The sequence below is a fragment of the Trichoderma gamsii genome (assembly GCF_001481775.2).
Source record: "Trichoderma gamsii strain T6085 chromosome Unknown Scaffold_31.2, whole genome shotgun sequence".
Lineage (NCBI taxonomy): Eukaryota > Fungi > Ascomycota > Sordariomycetes > Hypocreales > Hypocreaceae > Trichoderma > Trichoderma gamsii.
The window spans coordinates 155,632-174,385 of NW_020171368.1; the positions used below are offsets into that span (position 1 = coordinate 155,632).

Genomic DNA, 18,754 nt, shown 5'->3' on the forward strand with positions numbered 1-18,754 from the left:
CAAGCCTTGTCCAAAGTCTGGCACAGCACTCTCGTATTGGCGTAAAAGCAAAGATGCTTCAGCCTAAAAAAAGAATCTTGCTTTTTATCAAGAGTTTTGTAATTTCTCTCAATGTTGGAGAAAAAGGAAGGCGGAAATGTCCGACCTTATGGGCCCATAGTTTCAATTCCAAAGGGGTATCTTTTCATTTCTATTTTTTTTTTTCCTTTTTCATTTTTTCATTTTTTCATTGAATGTATATTCGTTCCTTCGTATTCGTGAATCGAGCTCGAGCATTGAGTTCTTTAAGATTAGAAAAAAAATTAAGAAAGTAAAAGACATATCTCTGGCAAGCTGTCGTTTTGGCAATGCTAGTAAAGCAACCGGGGAAGAGAGAGTTGACAAGTGCCGGTCTTTTCTCGGTTTCCCAGACCTCAGGCCCATTATCGAACCACTTCATAGCTGGAGCAATAAAACCGCGTGGTGAGCTGCAAACAAACATGTGTGTTCAGACAAGATAGAGGCCAAGAAAGTAAAAAAAACAAAATCATTCCGTCAGCACGAGTGACTCAGCATCACCAGTTCCCTCAAGGGTTCCAGAGAAGCGTGCCATGCCAGGGCAGTCAAAACCATCAGTGATAGCGTCTTCAAGAACCTGATCAGGGTACACTTTGCTCCAGCCCTGCTCGAAAAAGAAAATATGCTCCAGCGTCTTCATTTCGGCGGGCAGCATAAATGGCACAATGCGGCCGAGGAACTTGTCTTTGCTGTACTGCATTGAGTGGAAGATGTCGTGTCGAAGAGCGTTTGCAAACGCATGGCCAAGCTGAGCCTCTGTTGGCAGAATCGCCCTGATATCAAGGGTGCGTACATCTATGAAGACATAACCGCAGGATTTGAAAGATATGGAGCTGAGGCCATATCGAGACTCATCGATCTTGAGCCTATTCGCATCCGGTAAGAAAGGGGAGAGGTCTTCAGATTTACTGTTGGGTCCATCTGTGTCGGAGCCGGGCGATTCGCGGAAGCGAGGAAGGTGGCGCATTTTGATGCCAGGGCTAAAATGCTCGCAGAAACCAGCCCATGAAAATGTTTCTGGCAGCCCAAGCCTGTCAACCGATGGTTCTTCGGGCGGTGGAGGAATCACAGCCGGTTGGAAAGGGGCGCCTGGCACAGGACCGGCAAAGGGGGGGAAGAGTGGGTGAATCGGAACGCCTTGATCGTCGGCAACTAGCGGAGCAGGATTCGCAGGCTGTTGTGGAGGAATGGTGGGAGGCCCAGAAATAGAAACAGTCTCAAAATCCAGCTTTTCAAGACAGTGTAGCGCCATGTAGCGAGTTGTTTGGAATAATATGTGCGGCGCGAACCAGCAGTTTTTGAGTGACAAGTGCTTGATGTAAGGCAGATACAGCAGCCTATTGGTATCTTTAGCACCCTCAGGAGAAATCATCAGGTCTGAAGACTCAACAAATGGAGCCGGTAGAACATATTGATTGCGCTGATACGGGCCCCTCGCAAACTCACCACCGCAGATCCACTCAAAGCGGAGGCTCTCGATATTTGATTGTCGTCCAATGTGATCATTCAGCAGCCGATAGACCTTACTCACGGCTTCCACGGGAGATACATGGACGTCCTCAACTACGCCAGGGGAAGGCTTGGAAATCTTTCTCCAATCCGCAATAACAGCAAGGGAGACGGTTTTGATGCTAGGTATGTTCTCCCAGAGTTCCTTGTGGCACAGGATGTGAATGTGAGCGCTGGGGATTTTGGCAATCGTTACATTCGTCAAATTGGTGAAGCAGCCGTCTCTCGCGTTATCGATGATGCTGATGACATAAGATTGGATCATGGCCCGATGAGCCCACTCCAGCTCCAGTAGCAATTCCTTCTGGGCCCGTGTAAGATTGGTTGGAATAAGAGGCTGGCGGTTGGCGGTTTCGAGCGCGACCTGCCGCTGGCCCTCCTGTTCAGCCGGCCTCAGTTGGGGAGGTGGGCGTGGAGGGAATGCCGGTGCCGGTTGCGCTGGTTGCGCGGGAATGTTGGGGATCCCAAACGCCGCGTCTTCCTCGGGTGGTCCAAAGGTCGTGGTTCCGTTGCCATTAACATCCGGGGGTACAGGCAGCTGAATATGTCCCCCGTGATGATCAGGCACCTGGAATCCAAAGATATCGAATACATCAGGATTCTGTTGCTGCTGTTGATGCTGCTGCTGTGGTAATGCTGCTAGCTGCTGCTGTTGCGGCTGTGGTTGTGGATTGTGCTGCTGTAGGAGATGATGGATTTGAAACTGGCGCTGGGCTCTACGAGAGCTGCGTGCCTCTTGCTGCTGCTGTTGTAACTGCTGCTGTTGTTCATCAACGTTAACTTCTCGCTCGTCAAAGTCGATTTCGGTAATGGTAACGCCCTCGGTTTCGAGTAGAAGGTCGATCGCCTCGGGAACGCAGTAGCCGGCAAAGCCAGCATCAGAGATCATCTTCTCCAAAACTCGACGCTTGAAGGTATCATGCTGGGCTGTGGCGCTAGTCAGATCACGACGAACACCATTAAAATCGGACACAGCAACAAGCGTATCACCCTTCTTTACACGACCTTCCGGATGCCAATCGCGGGCATCGAAGACGGGGTCACGATTGTTGATCTTCTGAGCCGCGTGCTCAGGGCCAACCAGGAATCCCAAGCCCGCATCGCAGCAGAGGCCAATATTGGTAACCTTGGTTAGACAGCGAAGGGCCTTCTTCATGCTGTCGGTTTCATCGGCCGTCTGTTCCAGACCTTCGAGGTCTCTGTAGCGGTTGTACGTTTCGTGAGGCCATCGATAGATGCCCCAGAAGGCGGGGACGGCTTCCTGGGCGGGTTTGACGGGCGGGTAGGCAAGAATGAATTCGTCCAGCTCGAGTGATAGGGCGAAGCGCAAGATGTGAGGACCAAAGGATTCGAAGATGCGCATGCCGTTGGAAAACAGCCTCGACGTGATGGCGGCGTTGTTCTCGTCATCTAGGCTGGTGTACAGCTCAGCGCGAAAGGGAACGACAACATTTCGGAAATACTGGGCAGAGACCTTGGCCTCGAACTCCCTGCACACCAGGCGGAGGGCCTGGACATCAGCCCGGGTCAGATACCTGGTGATGATTTCGAAAATCTCGACCGGTAGCTGCGCCATTGGCCACGTAGCGATGGGGGCAGACGGGGAGGCTACAGCGGCGGCAGGCGACGGAGATGATGCTGGATCGGGGTCCTGGGCGACGAGGCCAAGCAGGGCTAACGCTGATGATAAAGAGTTCGGAGACGCGCCAGTTTTGAGGATGTTGGAGGAGGATGCAGAAGAAGTGAAGCAGGAAGCTGCCGAGGTCGTTGCGGGGTGTTTTTTAGCAGTGCTGGCGGCCTTGCTAGGCGGTGGTGGTGGGCCGAATGCGCTGTCAAACAGGTGCAGGCCCAGCAGCCGATCAATTGAGAACGGCGTCCCCAGCAGAGGCATGTTGGGCGAATTGGTCGAGAACAGGTGAACAAACAGACCAGCAAATTCTCCACCCAACAAGAAAATAATTTCTAAAGCAGTGAACAAGGACAGAACCATTAAAGAACGATTAGAAGGCAGGCTTTTTCTGTTCAGTTGAGAATTGAAGCGATGTTGGAAGAAGAGAGCCGTGTTGGATGAAACCTTGAAAGCTTCGATCTCCCTTCACCAATGGCCCTAGACACGTTCAGAAAAATCGTCTCCTTTTGATCCGTTACTAATATTGCTCTGCCGCACTAGTCAGTTGCGATGTGTACAGTAGAGGGCTGATGCCGATTGTAAGACACGGGATAAGTATTTGCGTGTTCCTTTCTCTGAGACAACTCCGAGACCTACATCCAGCCGATGCTGATTCCCTGCTTGAGACTCAGTTGGCTATGGGAGACGGGCGAGGAGTGATAGGATGAATCGGAAAATCTTGAGAACAACATGACCATTGGCAGAAGAACGTGAAAAAAAGTGATTCAGATGATCCAGTCTTCGGCTTTTGTTTGCTCGGAACGTTGGAAATGAATCTCTTTTACGCTTGTATACCAGCATCTAGTAATGAGATTTGGTACTAGTATCACACAAGACTTGGTAGAACAACGGGCAAGTGTTTTTGTGTTACTTTATTGACTGAATGCAATAATCTTGATATATTCCACTCCCAACATCTCGCTATCTACACTCGAGTCACGTCAATCAAGTTGTGAATATTCATTCGTAAATGCCTACTTTTCGATATAGAACAGCCCGCGAGTCATGACCCTCCTCAGCTGGGTGATGTATTGATTTCTCGGACTCGACTTTCCAATCCTCACGTCATGACCAATGCGCTTCAAGCTGCGTGACACATAAATGTCAGATTGCCCTGTGCTGGATTACTGTGATGGGAGCCCCAATATTACGCCGCATCGACTAAGAACGGCCAGCGTGGAGGCGGGGCCCTGAAGGGCATTTACAGAGGGTCAGTAGGACTGAGTGCTCCGTACAGGCGTCGCCGCAGCCGCTAAACGAAAATCTAGCGACAGCGCTAGGAGCCTAGCAAGGGCCGCGGGGCAGGGGCCGAGCGCTCTGGCATGTTTAAGCATTGCTTGCCTAATGTTCCTGTACTCTGTTTGGAGAAGTCATGGAGTAGGGTTTGCAGGGGGTTTGCAGATCGCGAGGTACAGGTACCTATCAAGCAACCTTATATCGGCTAGCCTCGTTAGCTCCGATGCGGCGCTCAGTTGGGTTGCCCACAGCCAAACGAAATGATCGACGGCATCTTGTTTCCGCCCTCTTGCTGCATGTATATTCCAGGTTTCGCTTTTCAGAACTGGTTCTTTTCTCTTCTCACTTGGGAATGCTTAGCGACATGAAACCAGCATATGCTAGTAGTGGGAGGGTTTGCCAGGGCTACTTGCCTGCATTCAGCTCTGGGCGACATAAGGCGTGCGTCCAAGACGAGCAATCCCAATGCTAGCATGCCTACGTGTATGCACACACGCACATATACATGGCGCGAATCAGACTTACTCAACGGCATTACGTATGTATTTGGTACCATATTACTGTCTCAATCTACCAAGAGTTGCTCCAGCAGGAGGGCATGTTCCACGACAGCCTAGATTTTGCGGCGCAAACAGGGCCCGTCGCCATTCCGTAATCCATCCACATGTCGCATCCACGCAGATCAGCCACAAAAACCTCCGCTGCCTTGCAGTCTTACTCATAAAGCGTAGCCAATAGACTAACAGCTCACGAGCATTTACAAAGTACATTTCGCGCATTAGCTTATCAATTTCGGCGTCGTTTCGATCACGACCCACGTACCTGTGCGCGTCCGACATCACTCAATACAGCTTAAAGTCAAGTTCAGTTTGGAAGAAAGATCGCTAACCAGCCCTCGTATCATTAATGAAATACTCTACCAGGTCTATATACCAGACTTGGGTGAAGAAAGTAAGAATCAAAACAAGTTACAAAGAAGAAAAATAAGGGATATTTGCCCGCCGCCCATGATGCCAATTTTCGCCCATCGCATCCCTCGCTCTCTAGTTGCTTCCCCAGAACCAGTATACTGCTGAGTATTGGACTTCAATGGTGGCGGGCTGGCCCTGGCATGTCGCTGGCGCGCTGCCTCCAGCCGTGTCGAGTCTGTACACCTCCTTGATGCCGCCGGTGGCGCCATCCTTGGCAAGGAGCTTCAACCACGGAACGGCGCTGGAGCCTGAGGGTCCCTTTGCGGCCGTGGCTGGTGCAGCGACGGTGTTGTTCTTGGAGGTGGGCACTGTGCCGATGTTCAGAGTGGGTGTGTCGAGGTTGAAGAAGGGCGTCGTGCTGTCGACGAAGAAGTGGTGGCCCGAGATGGGAGGAGGCGACATGGGGCCGAGTGATCCTGTGGAGGTGACGGCGTCGAAGTTGAAGTTGACGGCCATGGCAGGGACCTTTTCCAGCAGATCTTGGTTGATGGCCGCAACGCAGCTGACGTTGAAGAGGGTGGCCAGTGCTCCAACAGCTACGGGAGCTGAGCTGGGGTTGCTCGTATCGCACGTGTAGTTCTGGGTGCCGCGGCCGACGGCAACGTGATGCAGCGTCAAGCCTGCAGATGGAGGTGGCAGTCCAGTGGCTAGAATGATGGCATTGATTAGTCCATGCCCATGCTTGTCTGTATCTATTCCTGAAGCTGTACTTACCGGTGGGCATCTGTGCCTTGGACATGTCGCATATCGGCGCAACGGGCTGTACTTTGGACGTCTGGACCTTTGATGCAATCAGGTTGAAGTAATTTGATAGGGCATCGAGGGCTGCCGCCGGGTTGGCTACATTTTTGAGGTCGACCTTGGGGATGGCCGGAGCAGCGTGAGCCCCAAAGATGGCCAGTGAGGACACCAGAAATGTTGATGGACGCATTGTGTATGAGGAGATGTGGGTGTGAAGAGTGAGGAGAAGATGGCGATGACGGGAATTTATATGATTCGAATTCGATTGTCCAACCAAAGCACTGAGTTCCAATAACCAGATTGGTAGATGACGATAGCGATGATGTTGTGATGGGTGTTTTCGTAAACAGGGACCAGCCGACAAGCACACTAATTTTTCTTTTTTTTATGCTGAAGGGATGAAAAAGCACAAATTGATATACCAGATACTAACTCAAGGAAATAAAAAGAAAAAAGACGAAAAAGGAAATCGGGGATAAGATATTCAAGCTGAGGGATGGTTCTACCAAGATCCCGAAAACACAAAACAATGCGGCCAACAACCTTCTCTTATAACCCAACAGCACTCAACCGTGTCTCACACAATCTAGAACGCGGGTCCAAGGGAAAATTACGTGCATAACAAGCAGTGCAACCTTACTATTGAGCCGTAGTCCAACGCGCAATTCCTTTTTTAGCTTACTTTAATTAGATTCCTCTCTCTCTCTGTTTTGCCGCCTTCCGAAGCGGCGCCAAACGGCCCAGCAGCGCAGAAAATAGAAACGAGCGAGACGGGAAAGAATATTGGATGTGTGAGTGGGGAGGGAAGGGAAAGGTAGCCGACCTCTCTCTGTATGAGTCTCGAGTTCCATCCCGCGCTCTTCTTCCTTTTTGCCGCTGAGAGGCCTTGATTGGACGAGAGGCGACGGTGGGCGAGGCGCGCATGGGTCAGGGTTGAGGCGACGGCAGGGGCTGCGATTGGCTGCGCGTGCGGCGATTTAGGCGCCCGGCCTGGTTTGTCCTGCTGTAAGTAACATGAACAGTAGGTGGTAGCGCTGGAGCAATATGGACGGATATGAATAGCCTGCTTGGCGCAATCTATTTGGTTTTGGTGAGCCTGGCAATTGACATCGTACGATGCTGATGGAGATGCTTGAGCTCTGATAGTATTGATTAATTGCTATATAGCGTTGTAATAGTGAATAAACTCCGACGCTGCATCAGCTGCTAAAGAAAGCGCCCTCTCAAGCAGGGAGTTCCAAGACACTGCGGAGTAAATGCCTACATCAGTGTTGATTGCCAAAAAGTGTTCAAAACGGCAAGAAATCACTGAATACGATGAATATGAATAGCCAATTAACATAAAATTACAATAGGTAAAGACATATCCATCTTCTTCAGCTCATCTCTCTCATATCATCCGCGCGCCTCCATCGAAAACACATAAAAGCCAATTAATCCATCTACACAAGAAAAAGAAGAAAGAAAAATCAGCCCATTCTCCGGCGCCACATGTTCGGCCCGCCGCGGTGGCGGTTAAGCCGAGCAAAACGAACCCATCCACATCCGCAAAAAACCCCCATCCCATCCAAAAGTATCCAAAAATAGCATCCACAGATCTCAGGATCTCTTCCCAGCCAACCAAGCCCAACCCAAAAAGCCACCATCAGTTCTCTTTTTCCGATCTCTCTCTCCATCTCAGTGCCCCACGCACACGCGATAGCATCTCATTTGGCTGCTACGGTGGTACTAGTTGGTCGGAGCACAGATGTATGCAAAGCATTTCCGATGAGTGTGTTGCGCCAGCTCGGCAGTACATTTGCCGTGGGAAGACCTGTTGGCTTGACATGCTCTCTTAGTAGTACTTGGTAAGACATGGTTAGTAAATCATTGTATTGAAAACAGATACATAACACTGGTAATTATTTAAGATAGAAGCCAAATAGAAATGAAGAAAAATACACATGTCTTTCAAAAAGAAATACTGAGAATAAAAATAGCAAGCCGATTTAGCCTTTCAATGCGCAATCAATATACGCAAATGCCCCTCCTTGGGCCGCACTGGACGGCCGGCGTCTAGAACAAAGTAGCACCACCGCATTCTTGGCTCTGTCAGCCTATCAAGCCTCTTTATCTCTGAACATACACGCGTTCGCCAGCAGCAGATGAATGCCTTAGAAACGTCAAGTCGCAGTATCAACCCGCTTACGAGTACATACACAGCATAGGCAACATGACATGAACATGTATATTCTCTCCCCAATCAAGCTGCTCTCTGCTGGCAGCAGATACTGCTTTTCTCAGAGTACATCATTCTGCCAAGAGCACAAACAACTCCATGTGTATCATATATAGTAATAATAGTAGTAGCAGTAGTAGTACATGTGGTCATTTTCAAAAAGACAATTAAAATCTCCTCCTGCTGACCAGCACCGAATGACCAGACCACCGCTCCCCTCTTCATTCATTTATTTTACCATTTACAATTTACCCATCAAATCCATCTTCCCGCCAGTCTCCATGGCCTCCGCCGCTTGCCGCTCCTCCACCTACTCCCCCTCCACCAGCAGCTGCTCCCGCTGCCGCCGCCGCCGCTGACGAGCCGAAATTGCTGGCGTGACTCTCAAAGTCTGCCGTGCCCAGCCAGTACAGCGAGAAGAAGACCAAGATGTGCAGCGCCACGCAGTAGGCGGCAAATAAGTTCCTGCTTGTCCGCGACGCTAGAACCATGCGCGTGATTGAATAGACCACCCTCTCTGGAAAGCTCATGCGTCGGTACGCCCTAGCCGACTCTCGGCCGCGGAACGCTGCAAACGGCGATATGCTGGACTCGTACGCTTTTTGGTAGCGGTTCAGCTCCATGCCGGGAGTCCCTGTCCCGCCGATGGTGACTGTCGATGGGTTGGGATTCGTTGCGTAGGCAGATGACGACGATGTCGTGGCCCCTCCTCGGCTGTAGGTCGAGACATACCTTGTCTTCTCGTAAAGAGTCAGGTTGTCTTTTTGCAGTGCGGCCACTTCTTGTCGTAGCTGCTGAACCGCTCGGTGGTTTTCGGAGAGCTCCTGCTCCAGCTGAGCGTTCCTCTTCTTGAAACGATCTCTCTGCGCCATCACCATCGGCAGGATACCTGATCCTCCTCCCATTGGCTCGCGCTCGCCGGGTGCTGTCCGAGGGTCTATTCCACTAATGATGGATGACGTGGGTGATATTCTACCTCCTTTACGCCCTTGAGCGCGAGTGATGTACGTGCCAGCAACAGAGGCGCCAGATGGAAAGGCGTTTGCCCCCTCTGCCTGGAGATTTTCCAGGTCACTCTCCAGCTTCTCATTCAACTTCTGCGCCTTCTCCAGCTCCGCATTGGTTCTGGAAAGATCTTCCTGAAGATCTTCTAGTCGGCGCTGCAAGTCTTGATGCGAGACCCGCAGAATCGTAAGCTCATCGTTAAGTTTCTTATTTCGCGCCAGCAAGAGTTTCTCCAAAGTATCACCCTTGCCAGTGACACCTTCGATTTCGTGTGGCGCCTCGTCGTCATCGCCAGTTGAAAACTCAATGCTCTTGAGAACCTCAAGCTCCTGCTTCACTTCCTCGTAGTCACCCCATTTGTCCACCTTTTCTTTGAGTGACTCTTTCTCCTCCTTCAACAGGGCCACTTCACGCTCTACGGACCGCAGCTTACTGTCGAGATCGCGTTTAAACCCTTCCTTCTCTACTCTCGCCGCGTCCAGCTTGCGGATGAGAGACGAATTCTCCGAGCGCATTCGCATGTATCCAGGATCATCCTCCAGGGATGAATTCTGAGATTGTCTCGACGATTTGGCCTGGGCCAGCTCGAGTCTCATCTGCTCATTTCGTGCTTCGACTTCGGCTAGCCTGGAACTCGTCCGCTCGAGATCCACGTGAAGCATTTCAAGCTCCGCATTCAAGGCTTGACTGCGCTGACCATCTTGTTCTTCGCTGTTAGCCTTGCCCAGTCGCTGGTTGACTTCATAGTTGGCCTTTAATTCGCTTAATAGGCGGTCCTGATTCGCAACCTTCTCTTCGAGCGTCTTTTCTTTGGCCTCCCAATTGTCCTTCTTCTCATCCAGCACAGCGGTCCATGATGTTTCCACCTCTTTTACCTTAGATTCCAAGTTGTCCTCAAGATCTTTGCGGGCAGCGCGTTCGTCTTGGAGCCTGGACTCTGATTCTTCGAGCTGCGTCGTAAGCTTCGACACGCTCTTTTGTAGATGCTTATTTTCTTCGGTAACTTTCGGTAGCGTATCTTCGGACACCAGCATCGAATCAACCGAGGCTTCAAGTAAAGGATATGGATCGGGGGCCTCAGACAGCGAGGTATATGCTTTGAGAAATGCCGAGTTCACCGATTTGGAATGATTCGTCAGGAGATCGATAAAGGTTTGGTATGCTGTAGCCACCCAATGTCAGCCTGTCGGCGTTGCCTTGACAGCGAGGGGTCGTTAGCCAGGGAAGAATGCACCTTTGAGAAGCCCTTTGATCTCTGCCAACTTTGTAGCATCATCTGATTTTCTGAAATCCTTGGTCTTTTGCGCCAGTTCCTTGCGCTGCACCGTCGAGTCTCGCTGGTAGGTCACAATCTCCGACGCCGTATTGTCTAGATTGGATACCAGCGTTGTCAGGTCAACATCTGTGTGACATGGTCAGACGATTCAATTGCACGAATACGCGGCATGCTCTACATACTCCTCCACGCTGAGATGGCGTGAGAGAATTTGTTTCCTCCGACAGCATCGGGGCTGCTGCTCTGCGCTACAGCCCCTTCCGTTTCGTTCGACATGGTTGTTGAGCTCCTGTGCTGTATTATTTTCGCCGCTGCGAAAGGGAGAGATGGTCGGTCAGGCAAGCATTGGCATGCCGACTTCGTAGTTATTCAGAGAGCAAGAAGCGCAGCCCCAATGGTTGAATGTTCCAGATTGGTGGATAGTCAGCGTGGTTGTCGGTTGTGAAACGAGTTGACGTAGCCAAAGTCGCATCGGCGCAAGGCGACGCAAGCTTCCCAGTTCCAGGCGCCGGTGCCCCGTAGTTCCAGCGTGTCCTAGTGCTAGACAACCAGCCACAGGGGGCCATCAGCGCCCCACCTCAGCCTCGCCCGCAACAGCTCGCAGCTCTCAAGGTATTAGCGCTAGGCGAAAGGCTGGGGCATTCGTCACCTCGAACACGAGCACTCCAAGGCTTCCCCTCCAGCTCGCCTCTCCAAGTCGCTGCTCTCGTTGCGAGCGTGGATATTTCGTCTCAAACCATCTTCCCGGGATAAGATCATGATCCCGGTGTTCAGATGACATCACCAGAAGGAGATACGCTGTCATGACATCCAATGGCCCGGGTGGAGGGGCATCATCACCATCACCCGCAATGGCCTCGCCAACCGTTAACGTGCAGCCCGTGGACCGATCAGAGGGGCCGTTTGTGCTGCAGCCATGGATAGAGTCGGTGCCTCTCTCAGCGGATGGTGATGAGGGCGATATCAAGATCAACTGCGTCGAGTACTTCGGTTCGTGCGCTCTTTGTTTACACCTTCAACCACTTATACCGCTTGCTAACTGAGCCTCGCTCTCCTCGATATGCAGACGGCAATCTCTACGTCGGCACTTCTGCCGCCGAGCTTCTTCACTTCGTTAGCATCCCTCCAGATCCCTCCGACCCGTCCGGACGACCGGTGTTCATTCCAGCCTCCAGGCTCTCCCCGGCATTCGCTGAAAACACCACGGCTCGGCCTGGTGTGCAACAAATCTTGCTGCTACCTCGCGTCGGCAAGGCATGTATATTGTGCAATGGAACGGTCACCTTTTACTCTCTTCCAGAGTTGAGTCCTGTTTTTGGAACGAAGCAGGTCAAGAACTGCGGCTGGATCGGTGGCGTTGACTTGAACGAAGAGGGACTTGGTGATGGAGCTACAAACACTGGCGAAACTGTCACGGCTCTTCTTTCTCTCAATAGGCGAATCCAGGTTGTTAGAATTGACGAAGATGTGCGCGCTATCAAGGTATGATTCAGTGCTCGCTATACCCAAGCAAGGCTTTCCTCGCTAGCAAGGTCTTACCACTTACACACATCTCCAGAATATCGACTTTGCAGGAAGCACCCTTTCTGTGCGACGAGATTCTATAGCATGTGTTGCAGACTCAAAGACTTACGCTCTTCTCGACGTGGACCGACAGTTAAAGATTCCCCTCATGAACATGTCATCCTTGGAAGAAAATCCTAATGCCGCCGAATTTGGCCATGTCCAAGACATTGCCAAGGGCGCAAACAGCGGCCGAAGTGCCTCAAGAAGCCGGGCACAGCCCAGAAGCAGCTCAAAAGGTCATAACCGAAGTGCGAGCCTGGGAACTGCAGACCGATCCAGAGACTCACCAGCTCCCAGTTCTCGAGGAACAAGCCCAATGCCGCCGGCTTCACAGACGCTGTCTCATCCGGGACAGCCATCGAGCCCTCGACCTCCCGAGGAGCATAGCTCGACTCCGCCACCGGGCGACAAACCGCTACCGGGCGACAAACCGCTACCAGCGCCCCCTCCTCCTTCTAGCCCAGCTCCACAGGTTGTGACAGTGTTTCTAAAGCCGCATATTGCCTCGCCAACCCCAGAGGAGTTCCTTTTAGTAATGGGCACTACTCCTTCTGAACCTGGCGTTGGCATGTTTGTAAACCTTGATGGCGATCCTACTCGGCCAACTATCACGTTTGATAAATACCCCGAGCAAGTTGTGGTTGACGGCAGTTCATCAGATGCTGGCTCATCAGAAGACGTGGACGGCTACGTGTTTGCCTCCATGACAAAAGATGTCAAGGGTGGTGTCCCTCGCAGCGGAGTAGAGATTCAAAGTTGGAGTGCCGGCAGTGAAGCACATCCCGAAAAGCAATGGTTAGAGGCAGATGATGCTAGCCTGAGCGGGACATACGGAATCCGTGCTCTCACAAACAGCCAGGAGACCCAGTCCGACGAGGTTGTCGAGAAACTCAGCATGAGAAAATTCATACCATTTCCCAGCTCAGCAGAGTCCTCTGCTCCAAAATCGCCGACGTTAAAGCCCTCAAGCTCTCGGACTACTCTCTCGATCGAACAGCTATCAAAGGAAAGGGAACTTTTCGAGCGTGACGCTGATTCACAGGACGGAGAGTCTCTTCCAGAGGGGTGGGAAGCCGCACGAGTTACAGAAGGAGAGGAATTCGCCCGCCGCCTTGCGAAATCCAAGACGCGTGTTGCTATATGGCGTGGCAATCGGATCTGGTGGGCTGTGCGGAATCCCCTTATTGTCCAACTCGATAAGAAATTAGAAACTGCTCGCCAGGCAGCTTATAGTGATAAGCAAGACTTTGATAAACGCGCAATCATCATGGTCTTGTCAGCTATTCGCGATCGTGAGCCCAAGACGGAGCTCGAATTTACTTCGTTTGGCTATATACAACAAAAAGCTGGAGTTATCCTTTTAATCAACCTCCTTCTCTCGCCGCCAGACACGGAATTCTCAGACGAAGAGTTAAATGCGTTGCAAGAAGTTCTGGTCGAGAGTAAACTTGATCCCCGAGTTGTTCTTTCTCTAATTCCAGGCGTTCGAAATGAAATCATTGAAGGCCGCCGAGGTATTTGGGTTTATGGCGGCGTAAAAGAAGCTCCCGAGGCTTTCCTGGCAAACCCAGCATTTCAAACGCTATCTCAAGAAGGCATTAGAGGCCTTCCACTTAAAACTCTGCATTTCCTGAGACGCTATCTTCATGCCTGGAGAAAATTAAAGGGCTTTGGGAGCGTATTAGTTGAGGCCGAAGTGTTCCGAACGGTAGACGCAGCACTGCTGCTCGTTCTACTAGAGCTTGATAGGCACTCACCCAAGGGTTTAGGAAAGGGGGGCGCCGTCCGGGCAGAGATAGGTGCTCTCGTGGACGGCGGTATAGACTGCTTAGATCGAGCCGTCAGCCTCCTCGAATCATATCACAGATTCTTTGCTCTAAGCCGATTATATCACAGCCGAAAAATGTCCGCCGATGTTTTGGCGACTTGGAAGCGCGTCCTCGAAGGAGAGGAAGATGACGCCCAAGAGTTGGTTGACGGTGAGCAAAGAATACGGGATTACCTCACCAAGATCAGCAACCAAGAGCTTGTTCAAGAGTACGGTCTGTGGTTAGCCAATAGGAACCCAAGGCTTGGCGTGCAAGTATTCGCCGAAGATAAAAGCAAAGCACCCAAGTTTGAGCCCACCAAAGCAGTAGAGCTGCTGCGTGCCGAAGCTCCAGGCGCTGTCAGATATTATTTGGAACACTTGGTGTTCGACAAAGGGTATGAAACATATGTTAACGAGCTTATTTCCTACTATTTGGAGGTTGTCATGGACGATCTCAAATCTGACGAGAGCCGGGACCGCGTCCTGGCCGCATATGATGCCTACAGAGCTCTTCAAAATCCCAAACCAACATATAGGCATTTCCTGACTGAAAATGCCCCTGAAAACGACGAGGTCTGGCAAAGCCGCCTTCGTCTGCTTCAACTCCTCGGCGGCCCTCACGAATACGACGTTGCCGCGATTAGAGATCGCACCGACAAGTTATCAGGCGACCTGCTCGTCCCCGAGGCCATCATCCTCGCCGGCAGAGAACGCAAGCACGAAGAGGCTTTGCGTCTCCTGGTCCACAAACTCGGCGACTACGATACCGCCGTGTCGTACTGCCTCCGCGGCGGCGCAACCATCTACTCCCCCATGCAAGGGCGCCGCGACAGCGTTCCCGAAATCGAACAGCAGCGTCGCCTCTTTCAGGTCGTCTTCCGGGAATTCCTCGCCATTGACGACGTGAGCGACCGCGTCGAGCAGACCAGCGCTCTTCTCGACCGCTTCGGCGGATGGTACGAAGTCGACGACGTGCTGGCCCTCATCCCAGACCGATGGTCCGTCGACATTGTCGCTGGGTTCCTCGTCGGGGCTATACGGAAACTGGTACAGGAGAAGAACGAGGCCATGATGAAGAGAGCCCTGAGTGGCACGGAGAATTTGAGAGTGAGTTACGATTTGATTGTCAAGATTGGGGAAAAGGGGCCCAGGGTTGAGGAGGCGCCAAGTCAGGAGTAGAGTGAGCGTTTGCGAAATATAAAAAAAGGAGGTATTTTTGTTCCATGTTTGGGGAAGAGCGATATGTATTGGCGTTGTTGTGACGTCTTCGTCTTTTTTTTTGAATAGCTGTTTCGAGTAAAGTTTACGTATGTATGTAACGAAAATAATGCCACGTCCACAACGATGCGATACTGCCTCTTGGGAATCAAATCAAGCTTTTACTCCCAGCATGAGAATGCAAGTTGGCCAGAATTCAGTCACATTTACACGCAGTCAAAACATCCAAAGAGGTGGAAAAGTCATGAGTATGAATTGGGCGAATGTGATCTGAATGCCATCTGCTGTCCACCCTAAACGCCGTAACACTTTGCTTACGCATATGGACGGGCGGCGTACATAAAAACTGCTCCTTCTTGTCTGCAAGAACGAGCCATAACCATCAACAGGATATACGACGCTAAAAGTGCGCTCTACAATCGGACCGCAGCCCGGGATAATTTAATACACGTAAAAAACCGTCTTCTCATCTTTATCCGCGTCAATTTTCATCATCATCAGCTTCTTCCACTGTAACGGCCCTACCCTTTCCCTTGTCGGATGGCTCTTCTTCTGTGTGAGCCGCTTCACTCTGCTCAAGCTCCAAGATGCTCGGCTCTCTTTTGAGATCAGTCTCGGGAGCAGATCCATGAGTATTGACATTGCCGCTGCTTTCGGGTATGTTTTCGACTTCTGTTGGCGGAGCAGCTTGTGTGCTGGCTTGGCTCGCCGTGTCTCCTTGATCCAGTCGAGATCCGTTTCCGAAAAGCTGATTGGACCCGCCCCAGTTTGGCAGCATTGGGCTGGGTGACACCACGGGAGGGTGGTCTGACGAAATTGCAGGAGTCGGCGGTTGATCCCCTCGTGTTCTCGAAGCATTAGAAGCAGGAGCAGCAAATGGCGAAGATTCCGCTGGCGCAGTCTCTTGGCTATGTGGTACCGTCGGCGTTGGCTGTGCTGAGATTGATGCAGCCTGGCTGCCGTTTACAAGGTCCCCAGTGTGAGGCACGCCAGTAGTTTGAGGTAGGAACGGCGGTGCAGTCTGAGCATTATCCAGCCTCTGTAGAGGCGTCAAGGACCATCCAGGAGGCAGCACTAGTCCTTCTGGCAACTCAGAGCTACCAGCAGGAATTGCTGTCGTGGAGGGGCCAGCTCCGTGTCGAGTCATCAACGGGCTGTTCATTCTGGGTGGCATGCCCGGGAAAGGAGGGGGGAATGGTGGCAAACCACCAAGCTGAGGCACCGGCATGGGCAGCGGTGGCAGGCCTACCGGGACTCCAGTTGGTGGATAGTAGGGCACAGGGTATTGGTTCAGGCCATTCTGCGCGGCGTCCTGGGGCTGCAACCGTCTCTGGCGAAGCCGCTGAATCTCAGTATTGAGCATGTTGGCGATTTGCAGTTCGTGCTGTGTACCTTGTAAAGTCTGCAATTCGCGTTGCAACATCTGCTCTGCCTGCTGTAAAAGATTTCCGGCCTGCTGTAAATTGTCACCCGATGGAGGCAACTGAGACTGGTTCTGAGAGGCTGTCGTAGCTGCGTTTGGTTCCTGACCACCAGCAATTTGCGGCATGCCAAACTCTTGAGCGAGCTGGCGAACTTGCTGGTCATTAGCTCCGAATCCAACTCTTATAGGACCAAGAGTAAAGACGCGGGGCTGTCCGCCGCCTCGTCCCCCTTGAGGATGATGGTGCGCATGTTGCCCGTCGCCATGTCCATGGTTATCATTGTTTCCATTGTCGTTTTCGTTTCCACGTTGATTCTGGCCTCGGGGCGGTGCCTGGCCAAACTGTATCCTGAGACCAGCTTGACGACGGCCATTACGAGGCCGTGGTTGTTCACCCGTGACTGGGCTTCTACATGTCGGGCACACCTGCTGCCGTTCCAGCCAGCTCCTGAGGCAGCCAAGATGTAGAATGTGACCACATGGAAGTTTCTTGGGGCGTATACGGTCGACAACACCTACATTCTCTGCAGGGTCCCAGAAACGCATTTCCTCACGGCAAATGATGCATGTGTTTTCTTGTGCGAGATCTTGCACAGTCGCATCTGCGTATTTGTTCATCTCTTGGATAGCCCGTCTATAGCGTAGAAGGGCGTTGAGTCTCTTCAAGAAGTCTCTCGTCGTCATGAACAAGTCTCGCATAATATGAATCGGGAGGCCATAGAACATGAGAAGCATCAAGAAGAAGGAGATGTAAATTCCCAGCTTGGCAAAGTCTAGTGATGGAAGTTAGAGTCTGTAGTTGTATACAACCTCTTCAGGGAAAGGGGGCTTCTCTTACCAGTGAGCAAGTCCAGCCAAAGAATCAGCTCACCCTTTGCCGACCAGCCGGGCACTTCAATGTCCATTTCGTCGATATCATCAGGATTGGGCAAGGGTTCTTCATTCTCCGGAGCTGGCTCCCCAGCTGCCGCAGCTGCTTCGCGCTGACGGATAATCTCATCCCTCTGTCTGCTGATTTCGGCCTTCCGCTCCGCCAAATGCTTGCGGGTCTGCAGCTCGAGGATGCGCTGCTCCGTGACTGATACCAAGTAGCGGAATCCCGTTCTCATAGAGTTGGTGGCGAGGATGGCAAACTCAAACAGAAACATGACCATCATATTGGGCCTGGCCTGCTGAATGACCGTGAGGACGGTATATCGAAGTATCCAGATATCGTAGATGAAGCTAGCCGCTAGGGAGATACTGAGTCGCAAGTGGAAGAGTCGAGGATTCGTGGGGGGTTGCTGCTCGAGAAAGTCTACACGGCCATCTCCAATCCAGCCCCAGACCTTGCCCGTGACCAGCGCCGTGAACATGACAAGGAACCAAGCCCCAATCTCCTCTCGAAAGATTGTCATGGCCAGACATGTCTCGGTGATAGCAAACCATGCTCGCTCGGTAAGTTGTTCGACCTCGATCGCGCGCAGCGTGCCAAAGCATATCTGCGTCAAGGCATAGATGAAGCTAGTGTACAAGAACAAGGTGAAATTGACCAGAACCTAGAATAACAAAGTCAATTTTCAAGTCCTACCGTGACAAATAGACAGAGAGGGAGAGGCGATGTCACGTACCAGCAGACAGAAGTTGCTCTGCGCAAGGTATACCATAGCCGAGTAGAAGTTGGCCCGCTGGTGAAATGCCGAGAGCACGACGCCACCCGCCAGGGCAGTCGACACCTAGAATAACCATATGTGAGCATCATGTATATCAGACATATACTGAGAAATTAGCTGTTTTGTTAGGCGGGTGGTGAATGCCGCGCAGCCTGATTGGAGGAGAGCTTGACACCAAGCCTGAAGATCGAGACCTACCCCGGCATACCAGCCCAGCCGCAGTTTAAACATTGCGAACCAAAGACTTGACGTGGATTGATGAAAAACGCGAATTTCCAGACTCTACATTTCCATCATTCGAGCATGCAACCGCCCTCGCTGTACCGGGAGAAGACGAAATGGGCTCGAATGGCTGATTAACAATTGTAACGGTATGCTTTGATGCCACGTTATTGATAAGGAG

The 18,754-nt window shown here is 51.7% G+C and overlaps 5 protein-coding genes across 5 annotated transcripts; 1 reads left to right on the forward strand and 4 right to left on the reverse strand.

Annotated features, from left to right (window-relative positions):
• Positions 1–526: 526 nt before the first annotated feature.
• TGAM01_v207948 (hypothetical protein) lies at positions 527–3,457 on the reverse strand (the record flags this gene model as incomplete). Its single annotated transcript, XM_018805683.1, has 1 exon — positions 527–3,457. One exon carries the CDS (start codon positions 3,455–3,457, stop codon positions 527–529), a length of 2,931 nt encoding a protein of 976 aa, XP_018661106.1.
• A 2,057-nt stretch (positions 3,458–5,514) lies between these two features.
• On the reverse strand, positions 5,515–6,373 carry TGAM01_v207949 (hypothetical protein; the record flags this gene model as incomplete). The annotated part of the gene is made up of 2 exons (XM_018805684.1): positions 5,515–6,089; positions 6,157–6,373. The coding sequence occupies 2 exons, from the start codon at positions 6,371–6,373 to the stop codon at positions 5,515–5,517; spliced, it is 792 nt and encodes a 263-aa protein (XP_018661107.1).
• Positions 6,374–8,649: 2,276 nt separating this feature from the next.
• Positions 8,650–10,958, reverse strand: TGAM01_v207950 (hypothetical protein; the record flags this gene model as incomplete). The annotated part of the gene is made up of 3 exons (XM_018805685.1): positions 8,650–10,568; positions 10,641–10,808; positions 10,865–10,958. 3 exons carry the CDS (start codon positions 10,956–10,958, stop codon positions 8,650–8,652), a joined length of 2,181 nt encoding a protein of 726 aa, XP_018661108.1.
• A 575-nt stretch (positions 10,959–11,533) lies between these two features.
• On the forward strand, positions 11,534–15,237 carry TGAM01_v207952 (hypothetical protein; the record flags this gene model as incomplete). Its single annotated transcript, XM_018805686.1, has 3 exons — positions 11,534–11,672; positions 11,749–12,164; positions 12,241–15,237. The coding sequence occupies 3 exons, from the start codon at positions 11,534–11,536 to the stop codon at positions 15,235–15,237; spliced, it is 3,552 nt and encodes a 1,183-aa protein (XP_018661109.1).
• Positions 15,238–15,757: 520 nt separating this feature from the next.
• TGAM01_v207951 (E3 ubiquitin-protein ligase synoviolin) lies at positions 15,758–18,582 on the reverse strand (the record flags this gene model as incomplete). Its single annotated transcript, XM_018805687.2, has 4 exons — positions 15,758–17,472; positions 17,538–18,237; positions 18,310–18,414; positions 18,550–18,582. The coding sequence occupies 4 exons, from the start codon at positions 18,580–18,582 to the stop codon at positions 15,758–15,760; spliced, it is 2,553 nt and encodes an 850-aa protein (XP_018661110.2).
• Between the last annotated feature and the right edge of the window lie 172 nt (positions 18,583–18,754).